Source organism: Nansenia antarctica, assembly GCF_963989245.1.
Source record: "Nansenia antarctica genome assembly, chromosome: 15".
Lineage (NCBI taxonomy): Eukaryota > Metazoa > Chordata > Actinopteri > Argentiniformes > Microstomatidae > Nansenia > Nansenia antarctica.
In genome coordinates, this window is record NC_137685.1 from 1,437,268 (window position 1) to 1,453,534 (window position 16,267).

At 45.4% G+C, this 16,267-nt stretch overlaps 1 protein-coding gene across 1 annotated transcript in view; it reads left to right on the plus strand.

Moving 5' to 3' along the window:
* slc38a3b (solute carrier family 38 member 3b) overlaps positions 1 to 16,267 on the plus strand; it is a 105,969-nt gene that overhangs the window by 29,152 nt on the left and 60,550 nt on the right. Inside the window, exons 9-18 of the mRNA XM_080545512.1 lie at positions 1,664 to 1,746; positions 2,683 to 2,741; positions 3,325 to 3,507; positions 4,095 to 4,174; positions 4,512 to 4,612; positions 5,592 to 5,716; positions 6,270 to 6,414; positions 7,543 to 7,646; positions 8,158 to 8,482; positions 8,544 to 9,299. Of these exons, the coding sequence (XP_080401638.1) occupies positions 1,664 to 1,746; positions 2,683 to 2,741; positions 3,325 to 3,507; positions 4,095 to 4,174; positions 4,512 to 4,612; positions 5,592 to 5,716; positions 6,270 to 6,414; positions 7,543 to 7,646; positions 8,158 to 8,262 (985 nt within the window). The 3' untranslated portion in view covers positions 8,263 to 8,482; positions 8,544 to 9,299. The remainder of the gene's footprint in view (positions 1 to 1,663; positions 1,747 to 2,682; positions 2,742 to 3,324; positions 3,508 to 4,094; positions 4,175 to 4,511; positions 4,613 to 5,591; positions 5,717 to 6,269; positions 6,415 to 7,542; positions 7,647 to 8,157; positions 8,483 to 8,543; positions 9,300 to 16,267) is intronic.

Sequence of the window (16,267 nt, forward strand, 5' to 3'; positions counted from 1 at the left end):
ATGGGTGGGTGGCACTCGGGTTCAAGTGCCATGTGATCCATAGGGTCACCTCAGCGTGAAACGTCAGGGCATGCATGCATGCATGTCCTTGTGTCGGTTACATGTGGGAAGTATACCGACATGCGTGTGTGTGTGTGTGCTATTTGTGGGTAACCCACTTTTCTTTTGACGTGGGGGTGAGTCACAGGATATGCGTTTGCCGTGAGGTCTGTTTGACGTCTGTTCCCCCCACATATAGCTGCTCAGATGTAGATACAGGGGCACATGGCCTGTGGTTGGCTGGAGGGGGGAGGAGGGCTAAGAATAGACTGTCCTCACACGTACTGTTGCTGGAGCGCTGCTCCATAGAGTCTCATGCCAAGGTCCTGTGGTAGGAAAGTATGTTTGGGTGGGGGGGTGGGACTTCCATGTGTATTTGGGTCCTGGGTGGGGGGGGTGTAGTTAGTAGTCTGTGTTTGGGTTGGTAGGCGTGCGTTGTGGAGGATGGGAGGGGGGCGGGGGTGCGGGGTGGTGGGTCAAGCAGAGGACCACAGATATGTGGAGAGTGGGAAAGCTGCGAGAATACAAGTGGGTGTGCGTGGGAACAGGGCGATAACTCAGCCACAACTTCAACCCACTGCCGTCCTATAGGCCACCCTCAGGGACTGTAAACTGTCTCTTAAATCATCAGTGTCCAGCATTCTTGGGGGGCTGATTTTCAGCCATCTAAGACGGTTTCTCTGCTGATTTCAGGTACTAAGCTTTGAGTATCGGCCGAGGACCATTATGATAAAAAGGCTTTTTTTTATGTGAAATGATACTGCCACCCCACAAAACACTCATATTGCGACCAACAGTTTTACAAGTGCCTGTCTCAGTGTCTCAAGCTTCAAGTAATTCCAGACCGCAAACATTAACACATGTTATTGTTGTCACCGCACTCACGTGTCATCTCAGCTGGGCAGCCATCAGTCGATGCTCGTGTTCCATGCGTCAGATTGATACATAGCATTGCCGTGGGGGAAATAAGTATTCAACACATCAATAATTATTTTATTCAACATACTCTGGTGACCCACTGTACATAAGACATTCCCTAGACTAGGGAGGAGGTACGGCTCCTTTAAGACGAGGAGTTGAGAGTTCAACCCAGGGGCTTTCTGGGTAGTGTTCAGAGTTAGCCATTCCTGTACTGACACAAGAGTTTCTCATGAAGTCGTTATACTATTGCTGCTGTTCTGACATTCAAAGTCGGGAAGTAAAACGTCCGACTCGACAACCTGTCTGTCTACCGTCTCCTCGTTTCTACTCACTCCCACAATGTTTCCATTGTAGCTATTCACATGGAACTTAGACCAGACATTGGTATTATCTCAATACAACTGCACAGCTAAAGCCGTCGTAACACTTCAATCCATAAAACAAAGTTACGTCTGGTCTAAATTTCATGTGAATGAGCTGCAATGGACATATTGAATTAACAAAGTGTTGATGTGTTTAATGCTTTTTTCCCCCACTGTGCCTATTCTCCCATTACTCTTCCAGCATTTTAGGCCAATATTATATAGGCGCGATACTGATGCTCTAATTGTAGCCATGTTCTCTCTCATAAGTAACCTTCTGTCTCCCTCCTCTGTCTCTCGCTCCCTCCCTCCCCTCTCTGTCTCTCCCTCCCTCTCTGCAGGTTGTGGTATCTGAATGGGAACTACCTGGTGGTCCTGGTTTCCATCTGTGTCATCCTCCCCCTGGCCCTGATGAAACAGCTGGGTGAGTGACCATGAGGCAGTTTTCCTCCCCTCTCTCCTCCTAAATGGACTGCACTTACATAGCGCCTTTATCCAAAGCGCTTTACAACGGCCTCTCATTCACCTATTCACACACACATTCACACACCAATGGCGGCAAGCTACCATGCAAAGCGCCGGCCCGCTCACTGGGAGCAATTTTGGGGTTCAGTGTCTTGCCCAAGGACACTTCGACATGTGGCCAACCGGGGCTCGAACCGCCAGTCTGCCAACCTTGCGATCATTAGACGGCGACTCTACCTCCTGAGACACAGCCACCCCTGCCCTCCTCTACCCTGGCCCACTCACATCCTGCCAAACCTCCCTCAACTCTCCATCTCTTCAGTGAAGAACACAACTTCTTGTCTTATATGTCTTGTTGAAGGTCACAGGCAGAGTTATCTTATGTCACACACAGGAAGCTTGCATTGTCAGGTGTGAGTGCCGGGGGTTTCAGAGGCTGCTGGTAGTTTAGGCTCCCGCTGACGTGCCTGGCCGTGTCATCTGCTTATCATCTAAGTTGGGGTCCTCAAAACACCACAGAGTCACGGGATGCACCACAGCAGCCAATCAGCACGTTCACACAACAGGCGCCTCGATATTGATGCTGCCATGGAAACGCCAGGGACCCAATCAGCCTCCCGTGTCTCCATGGCACTCAGACCCCTGATTACCCCACTTACTACCCCTCTCATTACTCCACTATCACCAGTAGACACCGTACACACCATCACCTCTGAGTCATACAGGCTGAGGTCTATCTGACTGGTGCAGTAGCACTTCTGTCCGTGATGGAAGACCATTTACCCAGTGGGATCTAGCCTGAGCGTCATCATGCACACTTAGGCCCAATCCCAGTTCTCCCCATGGCCCTCCGTTTTAGCTGGAGGCTCATGTGTGTTGTTGTTTTCTCCTCCAGGTTACCTTGGTTACACCAGCGGTTTCTCTCTCAGCTGCATGGTGTTCTTCCTCAGCGCGGTAAGTTCCCTCTTCCTCCTCTTCCTCCTCCCGTTTATTTCACCTCAGTGACGTGTCGCATCACCACAGTGCCGTTAGGCTGAGCAGATGATGGTCGATGTGACCGGCCTGCCTCTCTCAGTCTCTCCTCCTGGTTTGAGGGGAGTCATCAGTTGGAACAATGTGCTTAGTGGCTAACTCACCCTAATCTGCTGAGAGCTTTTTAATTAACTTAATACATTTTGCCATTTAATCCAAAGCGATTTACAATTACGAATTACAGGGACATTCCCCCTGGAGTAACTGAGGGCTAAGTGCCTTACTCAAGGGCACACTAGTAGTGGTGTGGTTTCAGGCGGGATTTGAACTCACAACCTTCCGATCACAAGTCCAACTCACTATCCACTAGACCAGACCACCACTACCCCTGCTTTTCTGCGCTTCCATACTTTTTCCTTTCCTTCCCCTCTCTCTCCTCTCTCACCCCCACTCCTCTAGTCTCTTCCCCTGTGTGTGTGTATGACACTAGTCTCTTCCCCTGCCTCTGGGTTGCCTTGACGTGTCTCCTACATGTCCCTCCCCCCTCTCCCCCCTCTCCCTACAGGTCATCTATAAGAAGTTCCAGATCCCCTGTCCCTTTGAGGAATATTCAGCCAACAGCACAGCAGCTCACCTCCACCTGAACGGCTCAGCGGAGGTCCACGCTCACGACTACCACAACGGTCTGGTGCACGAGGAGGCGGACGACTCTCACTGCTACCCCCGCATGTTCACCATGAACTCCCAGGTACAGCCGCCCGGGACACCAGATCCACAGTCCAGTCTGGTAACTCGTGACGTTAGAATTATAAGGTTCTATCTCCATTTTTGGACACATTTGAGTTTTGTACATAATCTGATCCATTAGGTGTTTATTAATGCCTGTGTGGTGTTATTTTTAAAATGTTGATTTTTTTTTGTTAGTAATTAATAAAATACAAAGGTTCCATCTCACAGAACATAATGGAATGTAAAAACTTTGATGCTCAATATCTCTAAACTGCCCTAAACGGAGATAGAACCTTATCATTCTAAACGGAGATAGAACCTTATCATTCTAAGCTCACGAACTGGCAATGTTTCACCAGCTCTGAGTGTACAGCCAGAGTTTAGGTCTGAAGCCGTAGTACTACCTTTTTTAACATACTATTTTCCTTGTGTCTATATTCCTATGTATGACTTAAATCCTGTTTTATTTAAGTCATTCGCAGATTGATTAATAACTTACCTTACTTCAGTAACTCAACGGTGATTGTGCAGTCTGACCCTCTGAAGCCGGTCTGTCTCTGTGGTAACATAACAAAAAATGTTTCTGTGTTTGTTGTTGTTTTCTAGACCGCCTACACTATCCCCATCCTGGCCTTCGCATTCGTGTGCCATCCTGAGGTTCTGCCCATCTACACTGAGCTCAGCAAGTGAGTGTGCCTCGTCTTACCCTACCTGTGGCGGCTGTGTCTCAGGAGGTAGAGTCAGGAGGTAGAGCTGCCGTCTAATGATCACAAGGTTGGCAGGTCGGCGGTTCGAGCCCCGGCTGGCCACATGTCGAAGTGTCCTTGGGCAAGACACTGAACCCCAAAATTGCTCCCAGTGAGCGGGCCGGCGCCTTGCATGGTAGCTTGGCTGCCATTGGTGTGTGAATGTGTGCGTGAACGGGTGAATGAGAGGCCGTTGTAAAGCGCTTTGGAGCAGCAAAAAAGGTGCTATATAAGTGCAGTCCATTTAACCTTTAACCTTTCCTCTGGGTCGTTGCAGCCCCACGCAGAGGAGGATGCAGCACGTGTCCAACATCTCCATCCTGGTCATGTACACAATGTACTTCCTGGCTGCCCTATTCGGCTACCTGACCTTCTACAGTAAGAACAACCTCTCTCCCTCTCTCCCTCTCCCTCTCCCTCTCTACCTCTCTCCCTCTCTCCCTCTCTACCTCTCTCCCTCTCCCTCTCTACCTCTCTACCTCTGCCCTTTACTAACCTCTCCACCTCTCCCTCTCCCTCTCTCCCTCTCTCCCTCTCTCCCTCTCCCTCTCTCCCTCTCCCTCTCTCCCTCTCTCCCTCTCTCTCTCTCTCTCTCTCTCTCTCTCTCTCTCTCTCTCCCTCTCCCTCTCTCCCTCTCTCCCTCTCCCTCTCTCCCTCTCTACCTCTCCCTCTCCCTCTCTCCCTCTCTACCTCTGCCCTTTACTATGGCCAAAATATTTTTGGGATTTATGTTCACAGTAATATAAATAAATCCACACATATGGACATCTCTCCATAGACATCTCCACAGCACCCACTTGTACATGAAATATTATTAATATTAAATATGATGATTTCATTAATGTCATTTTATAGTTTTCTGAGAACATTAGAGCAAGTGTTTTCTTTCTCAGTCTTTCAGAGCACAGCTCCCCCTTGTGGTCATTTAGTAAAACACATAGTGCTAACTCTAGTCCCTAGTCACACATCTTGACGTTAGAATTATAAGGTTCTATCTCCATTTTTGGTCCAAATTGAGTTTTTTCCATAATCTGATCCATTAGGTGTTTATTAATGCCTGTGTGGTGTTATTTTTAAAATGTTGACTTTTTTTGTTAGTAATTAATAAAATACAAAGGTTCCATCTCACAGAACATAATGGAATGTAAAAACTTTGACGCTCAATATCTCTGAACTGCCCTAGACGGAGATAGAACCTTATCATTCTAATCTCACGACATTATGTATTATGTGCTTAAGTTGTAAACAATCCTCAATGGACTTAGTAGGACACTCCCAAGGGAAGTCTGTATGGAGCGTTGAACTGAACACTGTGTGTCTGTCTGACTGTAAAACCTCCTTGACTCTGTCCTTCTAGGTAAGGTGGAGCCAGAGTTGCTGCATACGTACAGTCGTATCGACCCCTATGACACTCTCATCCTGTGTGTGCGGTTGGCTGTCCTCACCGCTGTCACCCTGACGGTCCCCATCGTGCTCTTCCCCGTAAGTCAGACCCACTAGACTGAATCCATGTTTCATTCTGTCAAAAAGCTTGTAGAGAACTCTTTTGCTTCCTAACTAACTTTTCTTTCCTCCCTCCCCTCTCTCTATCTCTCCCTCCCCTCTCTCTCTATCTCTCCCCCCCTCTCTCTCTCTCCCTCCCCTCTCTCTATCTCTCCCTCCCCTCTCTATATCTCTCTATTTCTCCCTCCCCTCTCTCCCTCCCCTCTCTCTCTCCCTCCCTCCCCTCTCTCTATCTCTCCCTCCCCTTTCTCTCCCTCCCCTCTCTATCTCTCCCCCCTCTCTCTATATCTCCCTCCCCTCTCTGTCTCTCCCCCCTCTCTCTCCCTCCCCTCCCTCCCCTCTCTATCTCTCCCCCCCTCTCTCTATCTCCCCCTCCCTTCTCTCTCTTCCCCCCCCCCTCTCTCTATCTCTCCCTCCCCTCTCTCCCCCCCTCTCTCTCTCTCCCTCCCCTCTGTCTCTCCCCCCCTCTCTCTATCTCTCCCTCCCCTCTCTCCCTCCCCTCCCTCCCCCCCCCCCTCCCCTCCCTCCCCAGGTGCGCAGGGCCATCCAGCAGATGCTGTTTGCCAATAAGAGCTTCAACTGGCTGCGTCACGTGGCCATCGCCGTCATCCTGCTGACCATCATCAACATGCTGGTCATCTTCGCCCCCAACATCCTGGGCATCTTTGGCATCATTGGTGGGTACAGCCCCCCCAGGTTATCTGTTAACAGCCCCCCCCCATGTTATCTCAACTGCTGGTCTGCCTGAGATCAAGTGCACCTTCTTCTCTGGGTTCCTTCATAGATTACAAGCTAGTAGAGTAATGAATCTAGCATCAGTGGCGGTTCTAGGATGTTTTAAATGGGATAAAAATATTCAAACTATCTAATACCCCTCAGTCTTCAGACCAACTTAAGTCGTGGTTGTTGTGTTGGCCAGCAAAACAATCTAAATCTAGTACCTTTGCTCTTTCACTTTCAATGCTGAGCACAGCTAAATCATTTGTCATTGTGGAGCGCAGGTGATTTTTTTAATCAACTTTAACGTGGAAAAGCTGCGCTCGCACCCAGCACTGCTCACTGGCAAGACCACCGCAATCTGGCATCAATGGAACAGTTCCAAGAGGAGGTCCTTAAATGGATCCAAGAATTTTACTAGTTCAGTCAGACTGTTTATCCACCAAATCAAAATCTGCCATTTGGCGAGTGGAGTGGCGGGTGTAATTTGTCTGTTTTGATTGGTTGGCGACTTGTTCCTGGTTTCACCAGCTGCTGCCACATATTAGTTTAATAGCAGTTCTCTACTTTTCCAGTGTTTTTAAAAAATGTTGGTTGAGTTGAGTTATTGTTGTAGCTTCTGACCCCCCCCCCCTGCCTGGCCTTGTCCGAGGAACAAAACCAAAAACATAACCAGCTCTTGTTGACACACTGATACACTGATGACCTGAGTCAATATTTTTGTCAAGCTCTTCCTTTGAATGGACACACACGCACACACACACACGCACGCACGCACGCACGCACGCACGCACGCACGCACGCACGCACGCACGCACGCACGCACGCACGCACGCACGCACGCACGCACGCACGCACGCACGCACGCACGCACGCACGCACGCACGCACGCACGCACGCACACACACACACCTGATAAGAGTACAATCCAAAGAAGTTCTGGCAAATGTTGGTCCTTGGTGCTTCCTCACAACTGACCTGTATGTAACCCTGACCTTCCTCCTCTTCCTCCTGTTCCTCCTCTTCCTCCTCTTCCTCCTCTTCCTCCTGTTCCTCCTCTTCCTCCTCTTCCTCCTCTTCCTCCTCAGGCGCCACGTCAGCCCCCTGCCTCATCTTCATCTTCCCGGCTGTCTTCTACATCCGCATCGTGCCCCAGGACCAGGAGCCTATGAACTCTAAACCTAAGATACTGGTGAGTAACACGCCCCTCTCATTCTCTCATTCTCTCATTCTCTCATCCTCTCCCCTGTCTCACCTCGCCTGGTATGTGTCTATCCATGTTGTCATGATGGCTACATGGCTGCTTCTATTACCGCCATTTATTTAAGCAATATCACACGGGAGGGAGTGTGTTATACTGAATATCAGCACGGCTGTGATTGGGTCCTAGGTACGAGGCCGCACGACCTTGAGTGGGATATTGCTTTTATACAACAGTTCTACAGCGCAATTTATTAGTTAACAGTTGACTGTTGCCTAGTAACCTGAACACAAACACCTGCAGGCTAGCTACTTTGTATTAACGGTCATTTCGGAGTGATACATATAGTTAAAAGTCCCAGTGCTGCTGTTATACTGTATATCAGCACTCATGGAATGTCTCTTGTCCAATCAAATTACTTGGTCGGAACTAACTGTTGTATAAATATCCTCTAAACTAAGGAGGTTGTCTAGGCTCTCTGTAACTGTCCTGTGTTCCTCAGGCGGCCTGCTTCGCTGGGCTCGGCGTTCTCTTCATGACCATGAGTCTGAGCTTCATCATCATCGACTGGACAATGGGGAGCAGCAACGCTGGCGGTGGCCACTAGACCCTGTGTGTGTGTGTGTGTGTGTGTGTGTGTGTGTGTGTGTGTGTGAGTGTGTGAGTGTGTGCTTGCGTGCGTGTGTGTGTGTGTGTGAGACAGGTTGAGTGGTTGGGAGTGTTTTAAACTGTTCAGTGTCATGGATGCACTATCCCCTCTAACAGAGTGCATTTTGGGGTCAGGGGTCAGAGTGGAGGGGTCAGGGGTCAGAGTGGAGGGGTCAGGGGTCAGAGTGGAGGGGTCAGGGGTCAGAGTGGAGGGGTCAGGGGTCAGAGTGGAGGGGACAGGGGGAAGGAAGGCTCTCACATCACACTGGGTGAAATCACGCTGAGGGTTCTTTTCTTATTTTTTAACTCAACAGATCATAAACAGAAACAACAGTTTTCTAAACACTGTATGTAATCCAGGATAGGGTTGTAGTTGTATATGAGTAGTCTGGACTAAACAGGGTCTTTTTAAAATCACGGTTCTTTATTTATGAGTGGGATAGTGCATCCAAGTCCAGCCATAATGGCAATTCAGCAAAAAATGATTTAGCTTCCGTTATCCTCTCACTAGCTCCCTCGTTCTTCCTCTCCCTTCCTCTCTTTCATCACTCTTTATTTATCTCTATCCAAACCCTGTTCTGAACCCTGACACCTTTATATATACATGTGACCTGCAGCTAGTATTGTACAGAAGCACAGTGATTATCTCTAATGGAGGAAGCAAAGTACCTGTCTGTCTATACATGACAGGGAAGTGAATAAGTCCTTTTTTAACAATATATACAGTAACAGTATATATATATATATATATATATATATATATATATATATACAGGATCTTCTAGGCTGTCTGTTAGAGCACATGCAGATTTAATCTGAGTGCTGTTGGACACAGGGGGATGACTACACTCTATTGGGCTGGGGGTGATAGTCAACCTGGCTACCCTGGAACCTCCTGTCCTACCTGCTACCAGCAGCACTCACATCTAAACATCATAGTGTGACACAGTTTCAATGACCGTGTTGAACAGTATATCGTGACGTTAGAATTATAAGGTTTTATTTTTTTAAATGTAGACATTTTTGAGTTAGTAATTCATAAAATACAAAGGTTCCATCTCACAAAACGTAATGGAATGTGAAAACTTTGACGCTCAATATCTCTGAACTGCCCTAGACGGAGATAGAACCGTATAATTCTAAGCTCACGATATGATATTTTCCCATGTTAGGAATGCAGTCACCCTGTGTGGTGATATGTGCCAAAGCTAAGGTATGTGGTGGCAGGCCTTAGTCCAAGCCCAGCTCCCAAACGCATGTGGTACTCAACTGTTCCTGCATCCCTGATACCTTACAGTACAGATGATGGGAGAGTGGGACAAGTTACCACACACACACACACACATACAGTGAAACCGAAATGTATATTTATTTAACTTCAGTATATGAATGTTTTTAATTTCACATGGTGAGCCAATGGACCTCAGAAAACAGAGTATTTAAGTATATGATCAGGTATCTATAGATGGTATGCACAGTGTGTTGTATTGTATGATTTAGCATATTTGTGGGTTTAGGTGACAGTTTCAACTGTAGGTGGACATCTTGAGAAGAAAAAACAAAACATAACAGCCTCATATTCATGTTAGAAGCGCTGACATCCTAGATGTAATTGTTGACAATATAGACTTAGATTTTATGAATTTGATGCTTTTATAACACTGACTCACAAGTGCTTTAGTCAAATATAAATCCTTTAAAGCCCAATGCACACGGCGTGCGATTTTGTCGCACCGCCGAATTCGATTCCATTGTTTTGAATGAGACCCAATGAGACAATGCACACGGCGTGCGATGCGATATTGTCGCACGACAACATTCGATTCTCCATTCACATTCATTCATTGGTGTGAATTGAGAATCGAATGTTGTCGTGCGACAAAATCGCACGCCGTGTGCATTGGCCTTAAGAGTTTATTTAGAAACCCTTGTCTAAAGTCAGCCCAGTTACAACATATGGAGGAAGTATGTTTCTGTTCTGTGGTGGTGCTGTAAGGTCCATGTCGTTGATCTAGTCTTTGTGGTGTTTTAATATCCCTTTCCCCCACTTGTTTTGTTATTGATCCTGTGGTTGAAGTTTTAGTGAAGGAAAGAAAACAGGTGTATCATTCATGTCTAGTCTCCATGGTGATTGACTCAGTTAACCAGAACTAGGCTGCTGTGGTATTCTGTCTATCAGACTGTGAAGTTGGAGCTCTAACTAATCGTGACGTTAGAATTATAAGGTTCTATCTCAATTTTTGTCAAAATTGAGTTTTCGACATAATCTGATCCATTAGGTGTTTATTAATGCCTGTGTGGTGTTATTTTTTAAATGTTGAAATTTTTGAGTTAGTAATGAATAAAATACAAAGGTTCCATCTCACAAAACATAATGGAATGTAAAAACTTTGACGCTCAATATCTCTGAACTGCCCTAAACGGAGATAGAACCTTATCATTCTAAACAGAGATAGAACCTTATCATTCTAAACTCACGTAACGGTTATAACATGATGTTATGTATCTGGTCTCTAATGGTGAGACTTTGTGATTAAGTTGCATTTGTTGAAATGTTGATGATACTCTTAATAGTGAGTATTAGATGATGTTAGTGTTGTTATGTGAAATCCTATGGCCCCTTCTACGACACGGGAGAAAGGTTGTGAAGACTTGAAGTCTTTCAGAAGTTTGACGTCAGTTTACTGATTACTAAATGGAATAAGAGAGATGTGACAGATATCTACCTATATTATGTTCAAAAATAACTATTTATGTAATACTGTAATGACAATGTAATTCAAATTATAACCTTATATCATTTTTTTATAAAAACCCACATTATAACTATTACCTCTACTAGTTACCAATGGTGTCGTTATCTAAAGCCAATTCCTGTTTAGTCCACGTTAATAAATCAAACAGCAGAAAGTCTCTTCTGCAATTAGACAGTGATCACAGGCAGGTGGTTCGACCAATGAAAACGGTTGTATTCACAAAACGATAGTTCCTTTGTTTCCGGTGGTTACATTTCTAATCTCAAACCTAGTATTTTTGCCAAATTCTATGTACAAGACTATTGTTCTTTTTAAATTATTTGTATACACTAAAGTGGCTGTTGCTTTGTCTTTTGTGTACAGTAATTCATTTTTAATTGATAATCAAGATGATGTTGTTGTTGAACTGTCTTTCTTTTATCAACTGCTAAAGCGTCGTAGTTTTCGCATGTTTGTGCCTCAACCCCTTATTTCTCATGTCTTGCCGAGGCAGTGGTTGTGGTTGTGGTTGTGGTCTAAAACCCTGTCTGGTCATCACGACCCAAGGAGGCAACACCTTACCACTGACCGTGGTATTTTGCCTAAACCATTTAGTGTCTTTTGTCTGGAATTGTGCCAAAAAATATCTACCTACTGTGGGGAACATGACGCGTTCCGACCGGCAGAGGGAGCCACAGGACGGTTGGTGAAGGGATGGGGGCGCAATTGGCATCAGCCGGTGCCCCCATCCCTTCACCAACCGTCCTGTGGCTCCCTCTGCAGGTCGGAACGCGTCATGTTCCCCACACCTACCTACTACCCTCTGTCTCTTCTGGAGGCCTTGTTATTCAGTTTAAGATGTACCACAATGTTAAACAACCGGGGCAGTGTTATCACATGTGCCTGTTTCATGTGCCTGAGCCGATCCATGCCAGTTAACATGTTGTTATAGCTCTTGTTTTACTATTGTGGATTTATTTCTAAGGAAATGAAAGGACTGAGTAAATAACAAGTTATATATGAATTGTGGGCTTATAAGGTGGCTTATATAAATAATGTATATAAATGTAAACCCTTTATATTCGTGATGCATATCTAGCTTGTATAGTGTACATAGCAGGGACAGTTTTAGTTTGACAATAAAACAAATGTAGAAGTTTTTAACACCTGTGTCACTTCTTCTGTCCTTATTTGATGCTTTTTCTGTTCTTTTTCTTTTTGTCTCGTCCAAAGTCGTCCGTTCTCAAATGGCTGACAGCTGTTTTCTAAGCAATGCGTCAATAAAACCAATGGAAAAGAAAGTGTGTTAAATGGTAAATGGACTATACTTATATAGCGCCTTTTTTTGCTGCTCCAAAGCTGTTTCAAAGCGCTTTACAACGGCCTCTCATTCACCCATTCACACACCCATTCACACATCAATGGCGGCAAGCTGCCATGCAAGGCGCCGGCCCGCTCACTGGGAGCAATTTTGGGGTTCAGTGTCTTGCCCAAGGACACTTCGACATGTGGCCAGCTGGGGCTCGAACCGCCGATCTGCCAACCTTGTGATCATTAGACGGCGGCTCTACCTCCTGAGATACAGCCTCTATCTCCTGAGACACAGCCTCTACCTCCTGAGACACAGCCTCTACCTCCTGAGACACAGCCTCTACCTCCTGAGACACAGCCTCTACCTCCTGAGACACAACCTCTACCTCCTGAGACACAGCCTCTACCTCCACCAGCCTCTACCTCCTGAGACACAGCCTCTACCTCCTGAGACACAGCCTCTACCTCCTGAGACACAGCCTCTACCTCCTGAGACACAACCTCTACCTCCTGAGACACAGCCTCTACCTCCTGAGACACAGCCTCTACCTCCTGAGACACAGCCTCTACCTCCTGAGACACAGCCTCTACCTCCTGAGACACAGCCTCTACCTCCTGAGACACAGCCTCTACCTCCTGAGACACAGCCTCTACCTCCTGAGACACAGCCTCTACCTCCTGAGACACAGCCTCTACCTCCTGACACACAGCCTCTACCTCCTGAGACACAGCCTCTACCTCCTGAGACACAGCCTCTACCTCCTGAGACACAGCCTCTACCTCCTGAGACACAGCCTCTACCTCCACCAGCCTCTACCTCCTGAGACACAGCCTCTACCTCCTGAGACACAGCCTCTACCTCCTGAGACACAGCCTCTACCTCCTGAGACATAGCCGCCCCTAAAAGGGAGACTTTTTGATGTTAAGGCAGAGTAGCTGTGCTTATGCACTGTCTCCCTTTACTCCCCAAGGCCTTTCTTGTTCATATGAACGCTTTGATATTCTCTGCTTTGATATTCTTTGGTTTGAGTCTGGTAGTAACTATGACAACACTCATAGTCACTCTCATACTGTACAAAGATGTGTCCATGGATGAATGTGTGTAGACTCTACAGTGTCTGGCATGGGAGACTAGGTTGAATGGACACACAAACAAATCGTGATCTTAGAATGATAAGGTTCTATCTCTGTTTAGGGTAGTCAAGGTTTTACATTCCATTATGTTTTGTGAGATGGAACCTTTGTATTTTATTAATTACTAACTAAAACATTTCAAAAATAACACCACACAGGCATTAATAAACACCTAATGGATCAGATTATGTAAAAAAACTAAATTTTGACCAAAAATGGAGATAGAACCTTATCATTCTAACGTCACACATTTGCACACAACCTAAAAACGTACAGATAAGTATGGTTGTTAGCATGAATGTCCATTAATTCATTTTCTGAAAAACACAGCCTAGGTTATTCTACCACTAGAGGGCGCTGTGTGCTCTACAATGTTACTACAGAAAACCATAACCTTATAATGGTCAGTATAATGCATACATTCATAATCATCAGCTGTGGACAAGATACTGTATTCAGTACAACTGTTCAGTTCTGTTTATACACATTTTATTGAGTCAATGTCTAAAGAAAACATGATTTGAAGAGGATTTTGCTGTGCAGTCTTGAGCATTAGTGTGAATATAACCGTTTCATTGGTTGAATCACCTGCCTGTGATCACTGTCTAATTGCATTCATTTATTATTATTTATTTATTTATTTATTTATTAACGTGGACTAAACATGAACAATATGTTTGTTAGTAGAATAATCTGCTTCGGGATATTAGACGTGTTCTTAAGACAGTTTATTGTTTATTAAATCCTATGAGATGGTTTTGGGGAGCAAACAAATGCTTTGGGATAATCAACAAGTGTTATATTTATATTGGCGGTAGTCAATGATATGATCAGGGGTGCACATAACTGGTGCGCCAGTGCGCATGCGTCGCCAAAATGCATGCTGCGCGGAAGATCAGCGGCATGAACGCGCTCTTGCGCACCAACAGCTGGGAGCGCTGGGAGAGGAATTTACTTCCTCAAAATCCACCTGCTGGCTGCTGACTGCTGCATCACTGCAAGCGCCGTAACGCCATCACAACGACCATGGCGACTCCCCTCACGAAAACATTCGGAAAGTATCGTAACTTGTACTTTCATTCCGCGTATCGCGTATCGCACGGTTATCACGCCGACACGTGACAATTCAGTCCCGAACGACTCGTCGCTAAAAGGAAAAACAACACCAAGGAACTTCACGTTTCTTTTCTCTGAAGCTTTCAAACGTTCAGACGTTTATTTTACAGCTTCATTATCACACCTAGACCCCTGACCCAGGGAATATGGTTGGGAATTCTATTAGAAAAAAAATAAAGACTTTGTTGCACAATCAAAATAATGAGCTATTTAAAGTGATAGCCTACAACATCCTCTACCATGGTTGAAATTGAGGACAGTGATAACTTACAGCAGTCAAGAGAGCAGTGATGATGATGATGATTAAGCTTGTAGCATAAATAAATGCTTAGGCTGTAACTTTTTGTTGAAAAGTTGATTTCAGTGTTTACAGAACAGAGCAGTGCTTAAAGAGATGTCAGTTGATTTCATTGTGTTTAAAGAACAGACATTCAGTTAGTGCTTAAAGAGATGTCAGTTGATTTCATTGTGTTTAAAGGAGTCTGACAGACTTTCATGCTTAAAGAGCAGTCATTTGATTTTGCGTTTGTTTCTTTTGTTTTGCACACAATCATTTGTTCGTTCATCTTTATTTATGAATAAATGTCGTTTTGCTAATATAAGTTATCCATGTATCCCTTTTTTATCCATCCTGTGGGACGGGTCGTGACTCGCGAGCTCGGGGAGCACCAAGCAGCATCCCTAGGTGCTCCTCTGAGCACTGGCCCCAAAAAGTTATGTGCACCCCTGGATATGATGCCTTTTGGGCTTACAGCTCTACAAACCGTGAGTTTAGAATGATATGGTTCTATCTCCGTTTAGAATTATAAGGTTCTATCTCCGTTTAGAATGATACGGTTCTATCTCCGTTTAGAATGAGAAGGTTCTATCTCCGTTTAGAATGATAAGGTTCTATCTCCGTTTAGAATGATAAGGTTCTATCTCCGTTTAGAATGATAAGGTTCTATCTCCGTTTAGAATGATAAGGTTCTATCTCCGTTTAGAATGATAAGGTTCTATCTCCGTTTAGAATGATAAGGTTCTATATCCGTTTAGGGCAGTTCAGAGATATTGAGCGTCTTTGAGCGTCTTTGAGCGTCTTTGAGCGTAAAAAGTTTTTACATTCCATTATGTTCTGTGAGATGGAACCTTTGTATTTTATTAATTACTAACTCAAAAATGTCAACATTTTAAAAACAACACCACACAGGCATCAATAAACACCTAATGGATCAGATTATGTGAAAAACTACATTTTGACCAAAAAATTGAGATAGAACCTTATAATTCTAACGTCACGTAAATGACTACATTTCCCATTAGGCAACTGCAAGCGGGCACGACTGAGGCTGGCAACACGCATTCTGCAATCTGCGTTTCCAGGCAGCTTTGCTTCTCTGCAGAATCATTAGATTCTAATTCTAATGACATCATCAACAGTTCTGGCGACTGAACTGATCTGAGGAGGAAGAGGGCGGACTGATATGATATATTATGATATGAGCGCACTTTGATGCCTGGTTGAGCCTGGGAGCGCAGTCGCTCGCTCTGGAGACCTCCATGTGAGACCACCTTACCAACACCTCACCATCACTGGGACGAAGGAACGGGACACGACAGCCTGGAATAAAACACCATAGGATGTGGGAGACTGTCCAAAGTGACCACCGTGTATTCCACGTGGGAATT